The sequence below is a fragment of the Scatophagus argus genome, chromosome 16 (assembly GCF_020382885.2).
Source record: "Scatophagus argus isolate fScaArg1 chromosome 16, fScaArg1.pri, whole genome shotgun sequence".
In the NCBI taxonomy this organism is placed as follows: domain Eukaryota; kingdom Metazoa; phylum Chordata; class Actinopteri; family Scatophagidae; genus Scatophagus; species Scatophagus argus.
The window spans coordinates 19655974-19671448 of NC_058508.1; the positions used below are offsets into that span (position 1 = coordinate 19655974).

At 46.5% G+C, this 15475-nt stretch overlaps 2 protein-coding genes and 1 long non-coding RNA gene across 4 annotated transcripts; 2 read left to right on the plus strand and 1 right to left on the minus strand.

Annotated features, from left to right (window-relative positions):
• Positions 1 to 114: 114 nt before the first annotated feature.
• On the minus strand, positions 115 to 12370 carry rundc3aa (RUN domain containing 3Aa). 2 transcript variants are annotated; one of them, XM_046414369.1, is made up of 11 exons: positions 12128 to 12370; positions 3800 to 3915; positions 3413 to 3546; positions 3241 to 3326; positions 2918 to 3007; positions 2262 to 2342; positions 1995 to 2160; positions 1753 to 1910; positions 1522 to 1635; positions 1219 to 1328; positions 115 to 980 (listed from the first exon to the last, which is right to left on the minus strand). In XM_046414369.1, exons 1-11 carry the CDS (start codon positions 12232 to 12234, stop codon positions 838 to 840), a joined length of 1305 nt encoding a protein of 434 aa, XP_046270325.1. In that variant the 5' UTR covers positions 12235 to 12370; the 3' UTR covers positions 115 to 837. The 2 variants fall into 2 exon arrangements, with proteins under 2 accessions (XP_046270325.1, XP_046270324.1); XM_046414368.1 differs by having other exon boundaries at positions 3788 to 3915.
• Positions 6755 to 10746, plus strand: LOC124072741. The gene is made up of 2 exons (XR_006845586.1): positions 6755 to 6943; positions 7987 to 10746. It is a non-coding gene; the product is annotated as an uncharacterized LOC124072741 (long non-coding RNA).
• Positions 12371 to 12392: 22 nt separating the features above from the next.
• On the plus strand, positions 12393 to 15450 carry rnf113a (ring finger protein 113A). The gene is made up of 11 exons (XM_046414374.1): positions 12393 to 12421; positions 12926 to 13119; positions 13593 to 13672; positions 13761 to 13859; positions 14119 to 14226; positions 14316 to 14425; positions 14541 to 14647; positions 14733 to 14822; positions 14907 to 15000; positions 15084 to 15190; positions 15308 to 15450. Exons 1-11 carry the CDS (start codon positions 12408 to 12410, stop codon positions 15370 to 15372), a joined length of 1068 nt encoding a protein of 355 aa, XP_046270330.1. The 5' UTR covers positions 12393 to 12407; the 3' UTR covers positions 15373 to 15450.
• The last annotated feature ends 25 nt before the right edge of the window (positions 15451 to 15475 follow it).

Consider the following 15475-nt stretch of genomic DNA (forward strand, 5'->3'; position numbering starts at 1 on the left):
GAAACCCGCTGCTCAGTCCAACATCTCCATTAACCATCTTTCTGTGCCTCTGAACCCCCTCCCCCCCATATAAATACTCCATACAGTGTTGTGATCAACACAAGCAGGCACACATAATGGAAAAAAAGGCAGTTTATTGCAACACAAAAGAAACAAAAATAACCCAATAAATGCACGTACAAAGAACATACAGCAGGATAAAATGAGATAAATGAACATATGTGGTAGCTTCAGGTTCGATAGATTCAACAAACAGCTTCACACTCTAACAGCGTTTGATTACTCAAGCAGGAATGATATGCACTTTCATACTTGTCAGTGCCACGACAGCATGTGAACACCCATCCTCTGCTTCTTACAGATCATCTCACCGCATCTCTCTCCACAAGTGGCTGCATCCACAGAGCTGCAAGTTTTGGTTTTGCTTACACTTTGACAAGAAGACTGAATAAAAACAGGCCAAAGGCACACAAACACTCGGACGATGTCGTGGAAGAATACTGATATTAAAATAAGGAGCAGGATTTAAGGAAATAAATGAAGGGACTGGAGAAGGTCTGACGGGAAGTTTGCAGAAGAGGTGGATGATGAGAGTGTGACAGAAGAGTCGAGCTGATAAGGCGAAGGAGAAGGGGAAAACACCAGAAGAGATGGATCCTTTGAGCTTCACGGTGACTTCACTCTCATGTGTACAAAAATCCAGAGATGGTGTTGTGACTTTCCCGTTGTTTTCTCTACTGACGGTGTTGGACTGTGGGAGCAGGGATTTGGTCGACGCAGCATCACCAGGCAGACAGGCTGGGGGGTTAAATCTCTGTTGTTGTTGGTTTGGAGCTCCTAGCTGGGAGAGAGCGCAGGGCTGGCTTCAGTGCTGATGTTGACCAAACACTCACTGGACTTGAGGCTGGCCAGGGACTTGGAGCTCGGCAAAGAGGCCAGAGAGCCGCACAGGCCCAGCATGGAGGGAGTGTTGTCTTTTCCTGCAGACACAAAACAGAGAAAAGGCACAATAAAAGTGAGCGTCTGTTCGTGCACAGCTCAAGCTGCCCACGTGGAGCATCATAAACAGGCATCAAGTGTGCCTTTGTATGGGCATGCACGTGCATGTGCATGTGCATGTGCATGTGTGGCTCATCTCGAAATGAACAGAACTGCAGTACATGATAAATCACCACACATTTAAACGCTGCTGTGAAAAGTTTTTGGTTTTTTTTTTACCTCCTGAAGTCCAGGCGGCGTCTCCGTTCTGCCTCCCGTCTCCAGTCTTCTGGGAGTCCGAGTTCAGACTGACTTCAGCAGAAAGCTGCTCCAAACTGTGGAAACTCCTCCTGTGAGGACAGAGACATCCTCATCATCCTCATCCTCATCGTCATCATCATCGTCATCATCATCATCATCATCATGTCCTTCTGTACACTGACTGCATCTATCAGCATCTTGTTTCATCTGTTCTGCATGTATGGATCACATACAAACAAATAAAAACAAAACATAAGCATACTGTTCGTGTCTCGTGTTCACCTGCGGAAGAGCTTGACGTCACCCTGGTTGTTTGTGACGGCGGACCACTGGTTGACCAGCGGGATGGAAAGATCTTTCGCCAGGTGGGAGGAATCACAGGGCATGAGGGCAGAGCTGCATGAAACACAAATAATTAAATTTAAAATCCTTTTATTGTGTGCATGAAGTCCTTATGATGAGGTGAGCACGTGTGTGTGTGTGTGTGTGTGTGTGTCCTCGTGCTTCCCTCACAGTTGTGCCTGCAGCTCCAACACGATGGCCTCCAGCTCCTTCTTCTCTTGCTGGCTCTGGACCGTCAGCTCCTCCACCTTGGCTCTCAGACACTTGTTCTCCGTCTCCACGTTCTTCAGCTGCGACTCCCGCAGGCGCACCAGCTCCTCCAGGTAGCCCTGCGACACCAGAGAAAGGAGGTTCATGTGCAGAAACTCATAGCGAGCAATTTCAACGTGACTTTAACAGTTTGCGCGAGTCACCTTTTGGGCGTAGACGATCTTAAACCTCTGCTCCATCTTGCGACACTTGTTGCTCCAGCTCTCCTCGTCGGTCACCAGAGGGATGTAGGGATGCTCTGGGACGCTCTCCTCGCTGTTGCTGCTGTCCACGCTGCGACGGTCCTCCTCATCGCTCAGGTAGTCGTAGCTGCCGCAGCAGAGAGGCAACAGTGTTTGAGTGTCGCACACGCACACACTCACAAACACACACGCATGCGTGATGCTAAAGGTTTAGTGAGTCAGTCTCACCTCTGAGTGAACTTCAGGTACGGCGTGTAGTCAATCACAGCAGGCGATTTACCGTCCAGAGTTTCCCCCTTCAAGCAAAAGCTGCACAGAAACACAGGAACTTTGTATGAAGAGCTGCTGTTTGGAATCAAGGACTGCAAAACTCATTTTCGGAACATTACTGGACTGAAACGTAGCATGGAAGGAAATGTTTGTTCAGCACATCTCAGAAATATGATTCGCCCACTTTCACTATGTGTCAGACATACTTTCACATTCATAACTGATGAAGAAATACATTAAACATGTGGAAGTACGAATACATCCTATCACACTGTATTATTCATCACACATACGCTTCACTAACACTTTAACAGGGTCACTAAACGTGGGAGTCAGGACCCCCGCATGAGGCCGCAAAAGACTCGAAACAAACATACTGATATTTGTTTCATTTTCATTTTTTAATAAAACGTTAATAAAATACTTAATTGTTCAGTGTAGTCAGAGTGAAGATTCATTTATAGATTAGAGTATGCTATATTCACATTCACATACGCAGTATAATTCATGCAGGTTACTTTCTGCATTTACTGTGCTGATGTTAAAAAAGCCCAGGCTGCACTACTCTACACGTACTTTATATACTGAAACATTCTGTGTATCAGAGTCTTCACCTGAAGTCAATGGCACTCAGGCCAATCAGCATGCCGGTCAGGACTGTGGCCTCCTCTCTCAGCATGATGGCTCCATCATCGTAGAACCTCCTGTCAGGTGAAGAGCAGACTATCATCCAACTATCATCAGCCTCCATGCAGCAGTCAGCTGATGACAGAGTTCATGTTATGTTATCTGTTATCTGCAGCGTGTGGCATGTGAGGTCTTTTACTTGTACTCGAGAACCTGTGACATCTGAGTGAATGTGAATGTGTGGGATCCCTGCTGCAGGGGTACCTGAGAATAATAAAAAATAAAAGATCAGATTTCTGATCTGTCTGACCTAGTTGTTCTTGTGTCCCTCAGAGCAGTGGATACATATTCAGACAGACGTTTTTCCATCAGCGCCACTCGAATCCATGCCCGCCCCTGCAGGACAATGAAAAAAGTGAGTAGGAACAGAAGGCCTTCTTTGCTGCTCTCTCTCGAAGGATCCCACACACAAACGCTCTTGCCTTGGCTCGTGACGTGCTGATGTTCTCTATGTTTTCGATGCTGGCGATGCAGTTGTTCTGCACCTTGCTGCACGCCAGCCGAATATATTCCCAGAAACTGCGCTGTCCATCTGAGCTGAACCAGCTCCCCGAACCTGCTCCGACATTAAAACACAGCAATAAACCATTTCTGCCCTGACATCAGCCCACACTGTGAGCAGGCAACAACGGCAGCAGTACACTTAACCGTGTGATCATTCATGTTTTCCACCTTTTGATAATAATATAATAATAATTTTGCCTCCATGGTTAATGTATACAGAAACATCTGTGCAGCAGATTTCCATTCCAGTCACGTCGGCCGATTTGTCCATTTTTTTTTTTGCTATGTGTTACCTGCAGTGTTACCTTTGAAGCGGTGGCTGAGGATGTGCTCTAAAATGGCGGCAAAGTTCATAAACTCCTCAGATGAGTCATCTATGGGCTCTGCTGTGTACTTTTCTAGGAGAGTCTTTACAGAGAATCTGCAACAGAAGCACACAGAAAAAGAGGAATTAGAAAAACATGTGACACTGAAAGGTAAAAAAAACAAAACAAAAAACACTTCTCTACTCTGCAAATGTGAAGGATTTGAGCTTTCAGCGCGTCAGTTGTGTGCTGCACAAGCCGATGCAACGCAGCCGTGTACTGTACCCGAGCAGACAAATGCACTACTGTATTTGAACCCTGACACAATAGCAGGGAGGAGGGTTTTTTTGGGAACCACGCCATCTTATCATACTGAGGTCACCCCAATTGTCTTGTGTACTGCACAATGTACCCCTTCAGTGCTTTGGCAGTGTTATCATGAAAACAATACAATTAACCCCCTGTCTTTTCAGCCTTTGTGCACGCTGTGCTTCCAGGTCCCTCTGGGTCTCGTCTCTCTGAGGGACCGGCCAGCATCAAAGAATGATCAAATAATTCCCTCCCCCTCATCTATACACGGTGGTCTGATCTATTTAGGCCAGCCGCTGTTGCAGCTTTAGTTTGGCTTTTGGCCTCACATGCTCGTCCTGCTGCACCCACAGGCAGCTATGCGGCTTGCATGTTAGGAGCTGGAATCCAGTCACGGGCTCGGGCTGACTGCCTCTGCTTCGATGGGCAACACTAGCATCACCGAGGGCAAGACTGCCCTGGCAGTGGGAAGCACCTCCATCGCCAGGGGAAAGACGACTGTCTCCTTGGGCAACTCCTCCATCTTCAGGGGAGTGACCACCACCTCCATGGGAGATTCCACCATCCAAAGGCAAAAGACGACTGTGGCTCTGGGACGGGCCAGCTTCAGCCGGGGAACCACGACCACATCCTTCCGCAAAGCCTTGATGCCCAAGCGCAGGAACACCTAGATGGAAAGGACCACTGAAGCCAGGGCTAAGACACCCAAAGCAGCCACGAAGTCCAAAAAAGACTCTAACAATGAGTGGAAAACTACATTCTCGTCAAGCAAGACCTCCTTCACCAAAGGCAGGGTTTCGATCCTGAGGACTAAGTACGCCATCTCCTGGGGCAAATCCTCCATCTCCTGGAGCAGAACCACCGTAACTCTGGGAAACACCAGCCTGGCGGTAGGCATAACCTCTGTTACGCGAGGGGAGACCACAAGCTCTCTCACCACTCTGACCTTCACCCATGGGACCAAGTCTGTGTCTGTGGTCAAAACTACCCTCATCAGGGGCAAAGAAAGGCACAGCAACATCTACTGGGATTTTCACACATGATTTCTGCACACACTTAAAAACCCAAGGATGTTTCTATCTGGTCAGTTTTAGCAGGTCAGTAGTAGTCGATTTAATAAAAAAAAAAAAAAAAAGCAAAAAAAAAAAGCTGCTGTGTTTGTAATCAGTTTGCGTCAGGAATTACAGCTCAGTGTGGCACGACATCGTCTGCTGCGATGTTTTGCACAAGATACTAAAGTGGCTTCCCAAGTCAGAAAGTGCTAAGTGAGCTGCAGATCTAATGGGTTTGCAATCAAGAGTGAGATGTTCCAAAGCCACGCTGAGTGTGCTATGCAAACGTGACAGCGATGACATGACGGTTTACGGTGTGTCTACTTGGCAGGGAGGGAAAGTGTGAAGCAGCCCTGTGGGATGTACAGGGAGACACAAGAGATTCTCCTGTAATACTGTGCAACGACATGTCTACAACTTTGGCATAAATGTGGTATTTTTGTGCATGCTGATGAGATTGGTTGATATTCTGGAGTCTGCCCACATTTCCGTAACTTTGCTGCCACACGTCCAGGAGGAAACGCAGTTTTGAAACAGAAAAACTGTAAAGGCTGGTTGATGTAACAATGCTTATAAAAGTTAACATGTCTAAACTCTGGCTTGGTTTGATTGTTTTGTGAATAGATCTGACTTTTTCTGAGACATTCTGCCATCTAAATGACATAAACGGTAGACGTTACCAAACTCAAAAGCGTCACGACTTGCAAACAGTTCAGCAAGGACACAAATAAACACCAACTGAACGGGTCACGCCCATATTTCAAATGGAGGGACAACACAAACACAGGAGAGGCGCGATCAAAGCCTCGACCCCATGTGGAGAACATCAACACGTTCATCCGTTCCTTTATCAGTTCTGACACGATGCCAATCATTTCACATATGGTGTTTACAGTTGTACACAGAGGCTAAGTCTTACAATCAGAGGCTATAAGGAACAATGGCTCAGAAGAAAGTGATGTCACCACAGATTGCCCCCTTTGCAACAATGTGCCCTTCAACCGTCTGGTGTCGTCGTGGAGATAGGACAATCGCTCCACTGTCCCATTCCCCCCAGATAGGCTGTGGCCACCTACGGCTGCCTCTGTCCATTCACGGGGACACATGGGCGGTATGTGGCCTTCCAGAGCCCACGTCGATCAGCTCAACGAAGGCTTTATGTGACACGGGGGTCGTGCTATCCACGCTTAGCATTCTGGTCTGCTCTGGATCGTAGCTGATGTTACTATTACCCCCGAGGGACAGAGCAGGGTGTGCTGCATGAGTGTGCGATGCTTTGCGTCGAGTGAGCCCCGAAGCCCGCCGTCGAATCTGGGTCAGGAAGACGAGCCTCTCCTCAATGGGCAACACCAGCTTCACCGAGGGGAAGACGGCCTTAACGCTGGGCAACACCACCATAAAGAGGGGGAAGAGCAGGCTTGCGGTGGGGAACTCCTCTATCACCAGAGGCAAGAGCACGACCTCTCTGGGCTCCTCCACCATCACCAGCGGGAAGACCAAGATCTCCCTGGGCAGCGCCTCTTTCAGCAGAGGCTCCACCACCACCTCTTTTCGGAAAGCCATCTTCCCCAAACGCAAGACGCTCTAGATGAGAGGGGACCTGGTAGCGGGGTGAGGGGTATGGCACAAAATGTCACAGGAAAACAGCACCGTCACAGAGAACATATGGACACCACTGCAACATCAGCACAGGGTCTACTCCAACCGAGAACGAAAACCGGATTAAACCTGCTTTTGGATCTTTGACTTGTTTTTGGTCATGCCGGATTTATCAAGGAAACAGGTCAGTGGCATCCAAATTCTGTCTCACAACTTTATCTGCAAAATCACAAGTAGGTCAGCCAGATGTTCAGGTACATCAGAGCCCCAGGATGTCAGGTAGACTCCACTGTGTTTTACGAAACAAATCCAGCTGCTAGTAAGTTCAAATGTTGCTTGGCGGAGAAGAGAGTCTCAATCACTGTCACATTTAAGCTCCACAAAGAAATTCTGCTTCATAAGAGCGGTTCTTTTTTGACATGATTTGGTCTTAAGGAGTCCCGTCAGTAAGGGGATTTTGTAGGAAACTGTACTGCTCTCTCCAAAGCCACAGATGTGAAGTGGGCAATGAAACATACATTCCCTCTTTGTGCAGACTTTTAACGACAGAGAGGTTTATGACATCAAGCAGTTCCTCATTACTCCGCGTGCCAAACTCCTGGAAAACCACCAAAACCCCCCCCACCCCACCCTGTGGCTCCCAGGGTCCAGTATGGGAGTGTTTGTTGATGTTACAGCACTTAAAATCATAACAAAAAGTCAACTGTTGCTGGCCCCTCTGATCAGCTAAAGTGTTCTCAAAGGGAACACCACAGCAGATGATTGTACATTAACTGGAGTCCTTTGATCTGAGGGGGGAATTGCTGGCGTGCCTCGAATGCAAATGGTTGGAGTGGAATAGCAACATGTTCTTGGTACGATTTGACACTGAAAAACAACTGCAGGGCCTCCTCACAAGCTTCTTTTGTGCCCCTTCACACACACACACACACACACACACACACAGTCTGGATCGCTGCCAGGCCCACTCCCAGCTCCCTGCTTTGAAAATGCCCCCTTGTTCTCCTTTCTCGCCCCTCTACTGTACTCACACAAGTGTGTTTGACCCGCAGCACCAGCAGCCAGGATAACCAGAACTACATTTACCAGCAGTGACAGCCACCCTGAATGCACCAGCTCCACATTAACTCTCACAGCTTTCATCCCCCCCACCACAAACATTTCCCTGACTTCTCTCTCCTTCTCTCTCCTCCTCTTTCTGTCTCTCTCTCTCTCTCCTCTCCTCAGTCTTGGCATAACCGGCAGGATCAGATGACACAGGCAGACTCCTCACTGGCAGCAGCATTTTGTAACACCAAGCCAGTGCTGTGTTTATCGTCCTGGAGCGTTGGGGGAGACGTCCTGTCCTGTCCTGTCCTGTCCTGTCCTGTACTGGATCGGCACAAAAGGCCAAGAGAAAGAACGAGCTTTGAGGAATATTAAGATTAGAATGACAAATTGGGCCAAATCAAAAATAGACTAAATGAGACATAAAAATGCAACTACAGCAGGGTGTGTCTTTCTCTCACCCCCACCCCCCCACTGCGAGTAAGCGTCCAGGCAAAGTGTTTCATGGTTAGAGGAGGTGTAGAGGGATTAGCGTGCAAGACGGACAGTAAAGGTGTTGGGCGGAGCAACGCTGCGAGTGTGAATCTGATGTTTGAAGCTGACGGGGGGGTAGAAAGCAGAATAGCAGGGTGTCACAGAGGAACTGCCAGCGAGGGAGAAGGCAGATCTGCAGATGAGAGATACGCAAATGTGTCGTCAAACCTACAGATACCTCTGCTGTAATTTCACATACTTGATGGTGTCGGTAAACACAAGAAATCAGGGAAAATGCAAAAAGAGGCTGCACGATGCAGATAAACTAAAACAAAAGAAAAACATTGTTATTCCAGACATGCAGATTTTGGATTATTTCTCAAAAGCAGAAGCTGACAGAGCTGGAAATTCAAACTTGCACGAGCACGTCTACGACACTCGAATACGCAGCGACGTCGACTCGCGAGTCACGCCCCAGACGAGCTCAAACCTCAGCTCAGATGCACCGCCCCCCCTGCCCCCCCTGCCCCTCCGCCCTTCCTCCTTTCACTCCCTGTTCCTCTTGTTTACAGGAAGCAGCTGAAAGGATATCACCATCATGTCAGACCCGTCGAGTCTCACTCATCTTATCTATGTTTTCTTAGGTTCACCGCGTCCACAGCAGCACCTGCTCCTGCACAGACGACGGCATGAGAGCCAGACTAAAGCAGCCAAACGTCACAGTACAGCATGGGGCCTCTTAAACAAATTCTATTGTGACAGTTGATCTTTTTTTTATATTTGTTTTTGTTTTGCCAAATTCAGCTCAGATGAACAAAGTTAAACTGGAGTTACATGAAAGTCCCCGCTGGCTCGCAGAAGGCCTCAGCCCTGCCGTGTTAAGAGAAAACCTGTTTCCAGTGGCAACAGCTCAGAGATGCAGCAGATCACGCTGACGCTGCTGTCACTGTGGACACGACAAACATCACAGAGTCAAATCAAAGCTGCCGACTTCCTCTGGATTTTCCTGATGCCGTCAGGTGAAAAAACCTTGCAGCTAAAATCACAACTACTTCCAGAAAGATTTTATGAGTATTCCTCTGAAGCTGCGGCTGTTTCACCTCACCGCATCAGTCCTTTGGTTATCTTCACTGCCATCTTTAATTTTAAGTTTAGCCTAAATGTCTGCCGCTGCACACGTGTGTCTAGTTAAAGTCGGCTCGTTCATTGTTCAGCATGACACCGCAAACACGGCGGGTTTCTGTGCCTGGTACAACATGACCCACCCAGTAAGAGGCCCAGACCTGAACAGAAACTGCCCCCCTTTCTCTGAAGTCCCATTAAAAGACTTGTTGCCAAATTGTTGAGGATTGAAAATAGTTAATCTCTGCGTGTGCTGGTTGTATTTTAAACGTGTATGATGAGGGGGAAAAAAAAGAGGTCAGGTTTTTACACACACACACACACACACACACACACACACACACACACACACACACGTGTTAGGGGAAAATACAAGCTTGGCCTGGTGTACTAATCGAGCACTAACATCAGCTAAGCTACTGGAGCAAGGCAGCAGTGCAAGTTGTGGGAGAGTCTCAGCAGCACGACGAGAACCTGGACCCTGGATCCTGGATCCTGGATCCTGGATCCTGCACCAACATGACGCCCAGCCCGCCTTAATGCACAGCCAGAGGCCTGCTGCTGATTCAGGGTCTCTCTCCAATGAGACCGAAACAACACACACAACAACCTTGGACTACCTGAATCACCTCTGACCAGAATGACATCAAACAGGAAACGTGAATGAAGAGAAGGTCAGAAATCATCCTGAACGAGGAGAAGCAGGTCTGACAGCCCGCAGACTGGCCTGGAAGAAGTCGCCCTCCAGCTGAAGCTAATCAATGTCATGTTGTTCATTAGAAAATGGAGAGAATCTGTGTTGTGAGCATTACTGACGGAAAGCTGTTTGAGATTTATTTCTGTCTTGTGTGTTCGTTATTAAAATGCCTAAACGATTAAAACGGTCTCAGCCAAGTCAGGCCAAACTGAACACAGCAGCGTTTTTGTGCCCTCGCTAATCCTTCTCCGTGTTGTCCGTCCACTGTGAGAACTTTCCTTTCTTTGCAGACGAGCTGTGTGATGTTTTGCTTCTCTGTTCGTGTCTCTAAAATGCAGACTGGACCTTAGACAGAAAGGACCGGAATAAAAGACGCTTGGTTGTGTGTCTATTTGACAGTCTGGATGTTGTCTTTCTTTTAAAGATTTTATTTAGTCCTGAGCACCGTGTACATTCACTGTGAACCACAAAGACACTCAGGAGGAAATAAAACAGAAAGGACTTTGGAGCGAGACGATCTCGCTGTCGCAGAACGCCTCCACAGTCCACACAAAATCTCGTCTCTGACTGCCACATCATTTATGACTGTAGTCAATTTGTAATTCAAGACCCGCACGAACGCTACAATAAATGTTACAAGAACGCTATAAAAGAGTCATCGTGACGCTTTAGTTTTCCTACAAGCCTCTGCTGATATCACAGAATATTAAATAATACGATCACTCTGAAACAGCCACAACAAACAATCAGCCTGTCAACAGAAAATAATCAGTAATCAATAATCTGTTCTGATACTTAAAGTCATGTTTCAGTCTGCTGTGGTACTAATTTGAATATTTTTCAGGTTTTGAACCGTCGGTTAGACAAAACAATCTGTGAAGAGGCCACCTCAGGCTCTCTAACCAGTTAATCAGACAGTTAATCAATTCACGAAGAAAATAATGAGCAGATCAGCTGATGCTGACAATAACCGTTACTTTACGTAGCAAAGACACAGTTTGAGTGCTGCAGTGAGACAATAACACTGCAAACACCACTGCAGTTTATCTGTAATTCATTAATTATAGCAAACCTACAAAGTTTATCAAAGGGATCCTGTAAACATAAAGGCTCTCAAGAAAACGATGACTCGTTTAAGAGTGAAACTGCAGCACAATCGATGCAAAATGTACTTTGCTTTTTGAGGAACATTACTGGACCAAAACGCCAGAAAAACAAGAAAAGGCAAACTCACTCATGACATATTAAAGAGTCCCTCAAGACGTTCACTTTTTTAAAATATGTTCTTTTAGAAATAACATCATTTTTAAGCTTATTCAGCTGTCAACAGTACAGCAAGATCAGATCAGGGATGCCCAACTTCAGAGGTCATGTGTGTGTGTGTGTGTGTGTGTGTGTGTGTGTGTGTGTGTGCGGGGGGGCCCGGTCCCGCACTGCTTCAAACGCCCTTGTCCCACCACACGGGCACTTAACCTGACTGCTGCTGGCTGTCGGATCTTCTGTCCAGCTCTGTTCTGGGATATTATGTTCAGTATTCACCCGTTTGTCTCTTTTTGTCGTTTGAAGCTGCGTTAATCAGCACAGGCGGAAATCAAGAGGGTGTTTCCACCTGTTAAATAAAAAAATAAGAGACTTTCCCATGAGAGGTTTTAAATGTCACAACAAATTTGAGGTGGCAGCAAAGTCTATTTAGGGAACGCAAAGGTGCCCTCCATATGAGAGGAACACTCTGAAAATTAAGGGCATTTCTGAGGTAATATTTTTCTACACAAGCGGATGTGATGCCGGGGGGGCACGCGAAGGTGAAAACGCACCTGCCTCCTCTTCATCCCTCGCATTTCGTGCTTTTTAATCTGCATTATTTCCAAGCTGTTTTTACGATGTGCTGCCTTTGTTTGCCCATCAGCGCAGGAAGGAGCCTGTTACATAAATGTGGTCATCTCATTGAGATGACGGACTGAGCAGCATGCAGGGACTGGTTCGTGCAGAAAACACAGCCTGTCGTCGGTGTCGTGATGTGTAAGCTACCTGCAAACCGTGATGAGGTTTTTCCGCTCCACGCCGACGCTTCGAGCAGACGCCTTTTTCGATGTCAGACCCATAGCCATTGCTGTCTGAATGCAGCCCGACTCCATCCAGCGGCGGCCCCGGGGCCTCTTCGGGATCCGTGCCCAGGCCAGGACCCCTCCCTCCTCTTCTGTGTCCTACAAACACCCGCTGTCCTCTGCGGGGAGCCACGGATGCTGCTGCCGCCGCTAGAGGAGGAGAACACGAAAGCGGTGAGCAGCGTCAAGTTGGAGACGATTACATGTACAAGTTCCGGTAAGAAGTTTCGAAATAAAATCACCGTCACCTGTTTGCGTTTCACTGTGCCGTTTGTTGAGAAATGACACTTTTATTTCCATCATGATTTCCGGTTCAGTGTACGTCGTGAACTTGGCACAGATGAGAGCAGTGGAAAAGATGCCTTCACGTATTTTTGTAGGCTTAATTCGCATTAAAAAGCTTTCGAGATGTCAATACAACTTCAAGAGGCCTAACAATAATACAGACAGTGACAGAAATCAGAGATGTATATGTATATACCGATAAATAAAACAAATGCAAAACAATATAACAGTAAGCCTTAATGGACAGCGCAGTCCCTAAAGGATGCTAAATCTATAATGAAAACCTTATACAAGTACCATATTTCCGTGAACAGTGAAGGCATCATATACCGTGTGTGTCTTTTGCGAGAAAAAAAAACATTGATTTTTTAAATAAAAAGAATATACTGTATTTTCAAACAATATGGGCAGTGATGATTCTCGTCTCGACCAGCAGGGGGCAGTTAACTAAACTCGTATTTGAAAGACTCCAAGACACAAGAGGGCGCTGTGGCGACATTGGTTATTTATTCACGGAAAGGAAGATGGCGGACTCCGAGGAAACAAAAACGGGCCCTTGTACATTTCTGTTCAAAAAATCTACCAAAAAGTTCTCTGGACGAAAGAGAAAAGCAAGCGACAGCGATAAAGGTATCAAACACTCATTTCAAGTGCTTTTCGTAACAAGAATTCACCGTGGCTTTGTCAACGGTCCTGAAATGTCAAACACAAATTAGCTTACATTTACTGGCATGTTTTTCTGTTATTTTATGTCTGTATTTAATACTGACACTGACATTTATTTGAGGCAAAGGAGCAAAGGCGACACAAATGTGTGAACGATGCTGTAACTAAACTGGCATGTTGTGAAAAATGTCGTTACCGTTAAAACAGTTACCTGTTGTGCTGCGTTCCTGTCCCTCGGCATTTGGAGCTTCGCGACAGCCAGCCATGTTTTTCATGTGCAGCTTGATAACGTAGCAGACAAATCTAGTGTCTGTGGGCTTTAGCGGTAGCTTATTGCTCTCACCACTGATGGAGGGCTGGACTCCGACTTTAACACAAAATTAAAAATGAAAAACAAGAAAACCATTTCAATCTTGTATGTCTTTCTCTTTTTTCAGATGACAACAGTGATGAGGACCAAAGCTCTGTGGTCAGGAGAGGCAAGAAGGACACTCGGGTGAACCCCATGATTCAAAAGGTACCATGACAGCAATGACATTAACAGTTTAAAATCCGTTTGAGTTGAGGAGTGTGCTAAGCCTGACCCGGGTCTTGTTCCTGTTCAGACAAAGAAGGTGGAGAGAGATGCTGTATCTTCCAGTGAAAGTGAAGATGAGAAAGAAGAAAAGAAGATTACTGTGTCCTACAAGTCCACACGGTCAGCAGTAAGTTGAAACTTCTTTCATATGACAGTAACCAGCATGCACAGTCATTTAAATCTCCTGGTTAGGGAAAGTGAATGAGAAACTGAAGTCTACTTAATTTCTCCAAATGCATTCGTGTTTTTCTGAGCTCTGATGAGATGGCTGTTTTGTGTGTTCACAGGCTCTCATGTTGTTCTAAAGCTACAGTCTCTTGCTTGATTGAAGTGCTGTAAAACTCTCTCTCACTCTTTGCTATTCTCTCAATCTTGCCCATAAAAAGAAACCCGAGGGCCCTGAGGACATGGGTGCAACTGCTACATATCAGCTGGACACAGAGAGGGACAACGACGCTCAGGCTATCTTTGAGAGGAGCCAGAAAATCCAAGAGGTTGGAGATTAAGTGATGTTGTTGTCCCATTTCTGCCAAAGAACTAAAGATACCGACGTCCTGGTTGAATCCTTTTTCTCCTCCAACAGGAGTTGACGGGTAAAGAAGACGATAAAATCTACCGTGGGATCAACAACTACCAAAAGTTCATCAAGCCAAAAGATACCACCATGGGCAATGCCTCCTCTGGCATGGTCAGGTGAGTACTAAGGCAAGACATACTCGTGCTTTCACAAGACATTATTCACCTGTGAGTGTTTGTATGTACATCAGTTATCATTGAAGCAGTAAATTTTCTTTGACCTTTTCAACAGAAAAGGACCAATCCGAGCCCCTGAACACCTGAGGGCCACAGTCAGGTGGGACTACCAGCCGGACATCTGCAAAGACTATAAGGAGACTGGTTTCTGTGGTTTTGGAGGTGGGGATAAGAGATTTGATAAAAGCTTTTTAACACCTTGGCCAGTCATTTTAGTGTTCTTCATGTTTTCCTATCCCACCATTAGACAGCTGCAAGTTCCTCCATGACAGATCGGACTACAAGCACGGCTGGCAGATTGAGAGGGAGCTGGAAGAGGGCAGATATGGAGCCAATAGTGAGTTCAGGATGGGGGAGGATTTCATGTTAACTTTGTGTGCCTTTATCAGCACTTCCTGAACAACACTGCGCTTTCTTGTAGATGATGAGAACTACGAGGTGAGCAGTGACGAGGAGGATTTGCCCTTCAAGTGTTTCATCTGCAGGGAATCCTTCAAGAATCCCATCATCACAAAGTAAACTTTGTTTACTCCGTTTCTTCACTGTGCAGAGCCCTAACGATCAGTTGCAATGTGTTAACCAGTCAAATATCTCCCAGGTGCAGGCACTACTTCTGTGAGGCCTGTGCTCTCCAGCATTACCGCAGGTCCAAGCGTTGCTATGTGTGCAACACTCAAACCAACGGCGTCTTCAACCCTGCTAAGGGTAAGCAGGCTTTGTCAAAAGACCATTTGACAAGTTGGAATAAACTATTTCATGTGACGAAAACAACTTAATGATTCCCTTAAATCATGTTTTCTGTTGTTTTTCCTTTTATTCCAGAGTTGATAGCAAAGATGGAGAAACATCAAGCTGCAGCAGATCAACCACCAGACGAGGAAGATTAACAACATCTGAATGCTTTCCACCCTTCCTTTGTGTTTGTCTGTGTAAATTTGTATTAAAACCGCTTTTTCTAGAGTCAACTGCCTCACTGTGTGATACCATCAA

Bases quoted from the DNA above. Each gene is read 5' to 3' on its own strand.
- rnf113a (XM_046414374.1), top strand. The intron at 14,227-14,315 runs GTTGGAGATTAA...CTCCTCCAACAG, and splicing joins GGAGCCAGAAAATCCAAGAG to GAGTTGACGGGTAAAGAAGA. The intron at 14,823-14,906 runs GTGAGTTCAGGA...GCTTTCTTGTAG, and splicing joins GGGCAGATATGGAGCCAATA to ATGATGAGAACTACGAGGTG.
- rundc3aa (XM_046414368.1), bottom strand. From the start codon at position 12,234: ATGGAGTCGGGCTGCATTCAGACAGCAATGGCTATGGGTCTGACATCG. The intron at 3,008-3,240 runs GTCAGACAGATC...TTCACCTGACAG, and splicing joins AGGGACACAAGAACAACTAG to GAGGTTCTACGATGATGGAG. The intron at 1,636-1,752 runs GTGAGGGAAGCA...TGTTTCATGCAG, and splicing joins TTGGAGCTGCAGGCACAACT to CTCTGCCCTCATGCCCTGTG.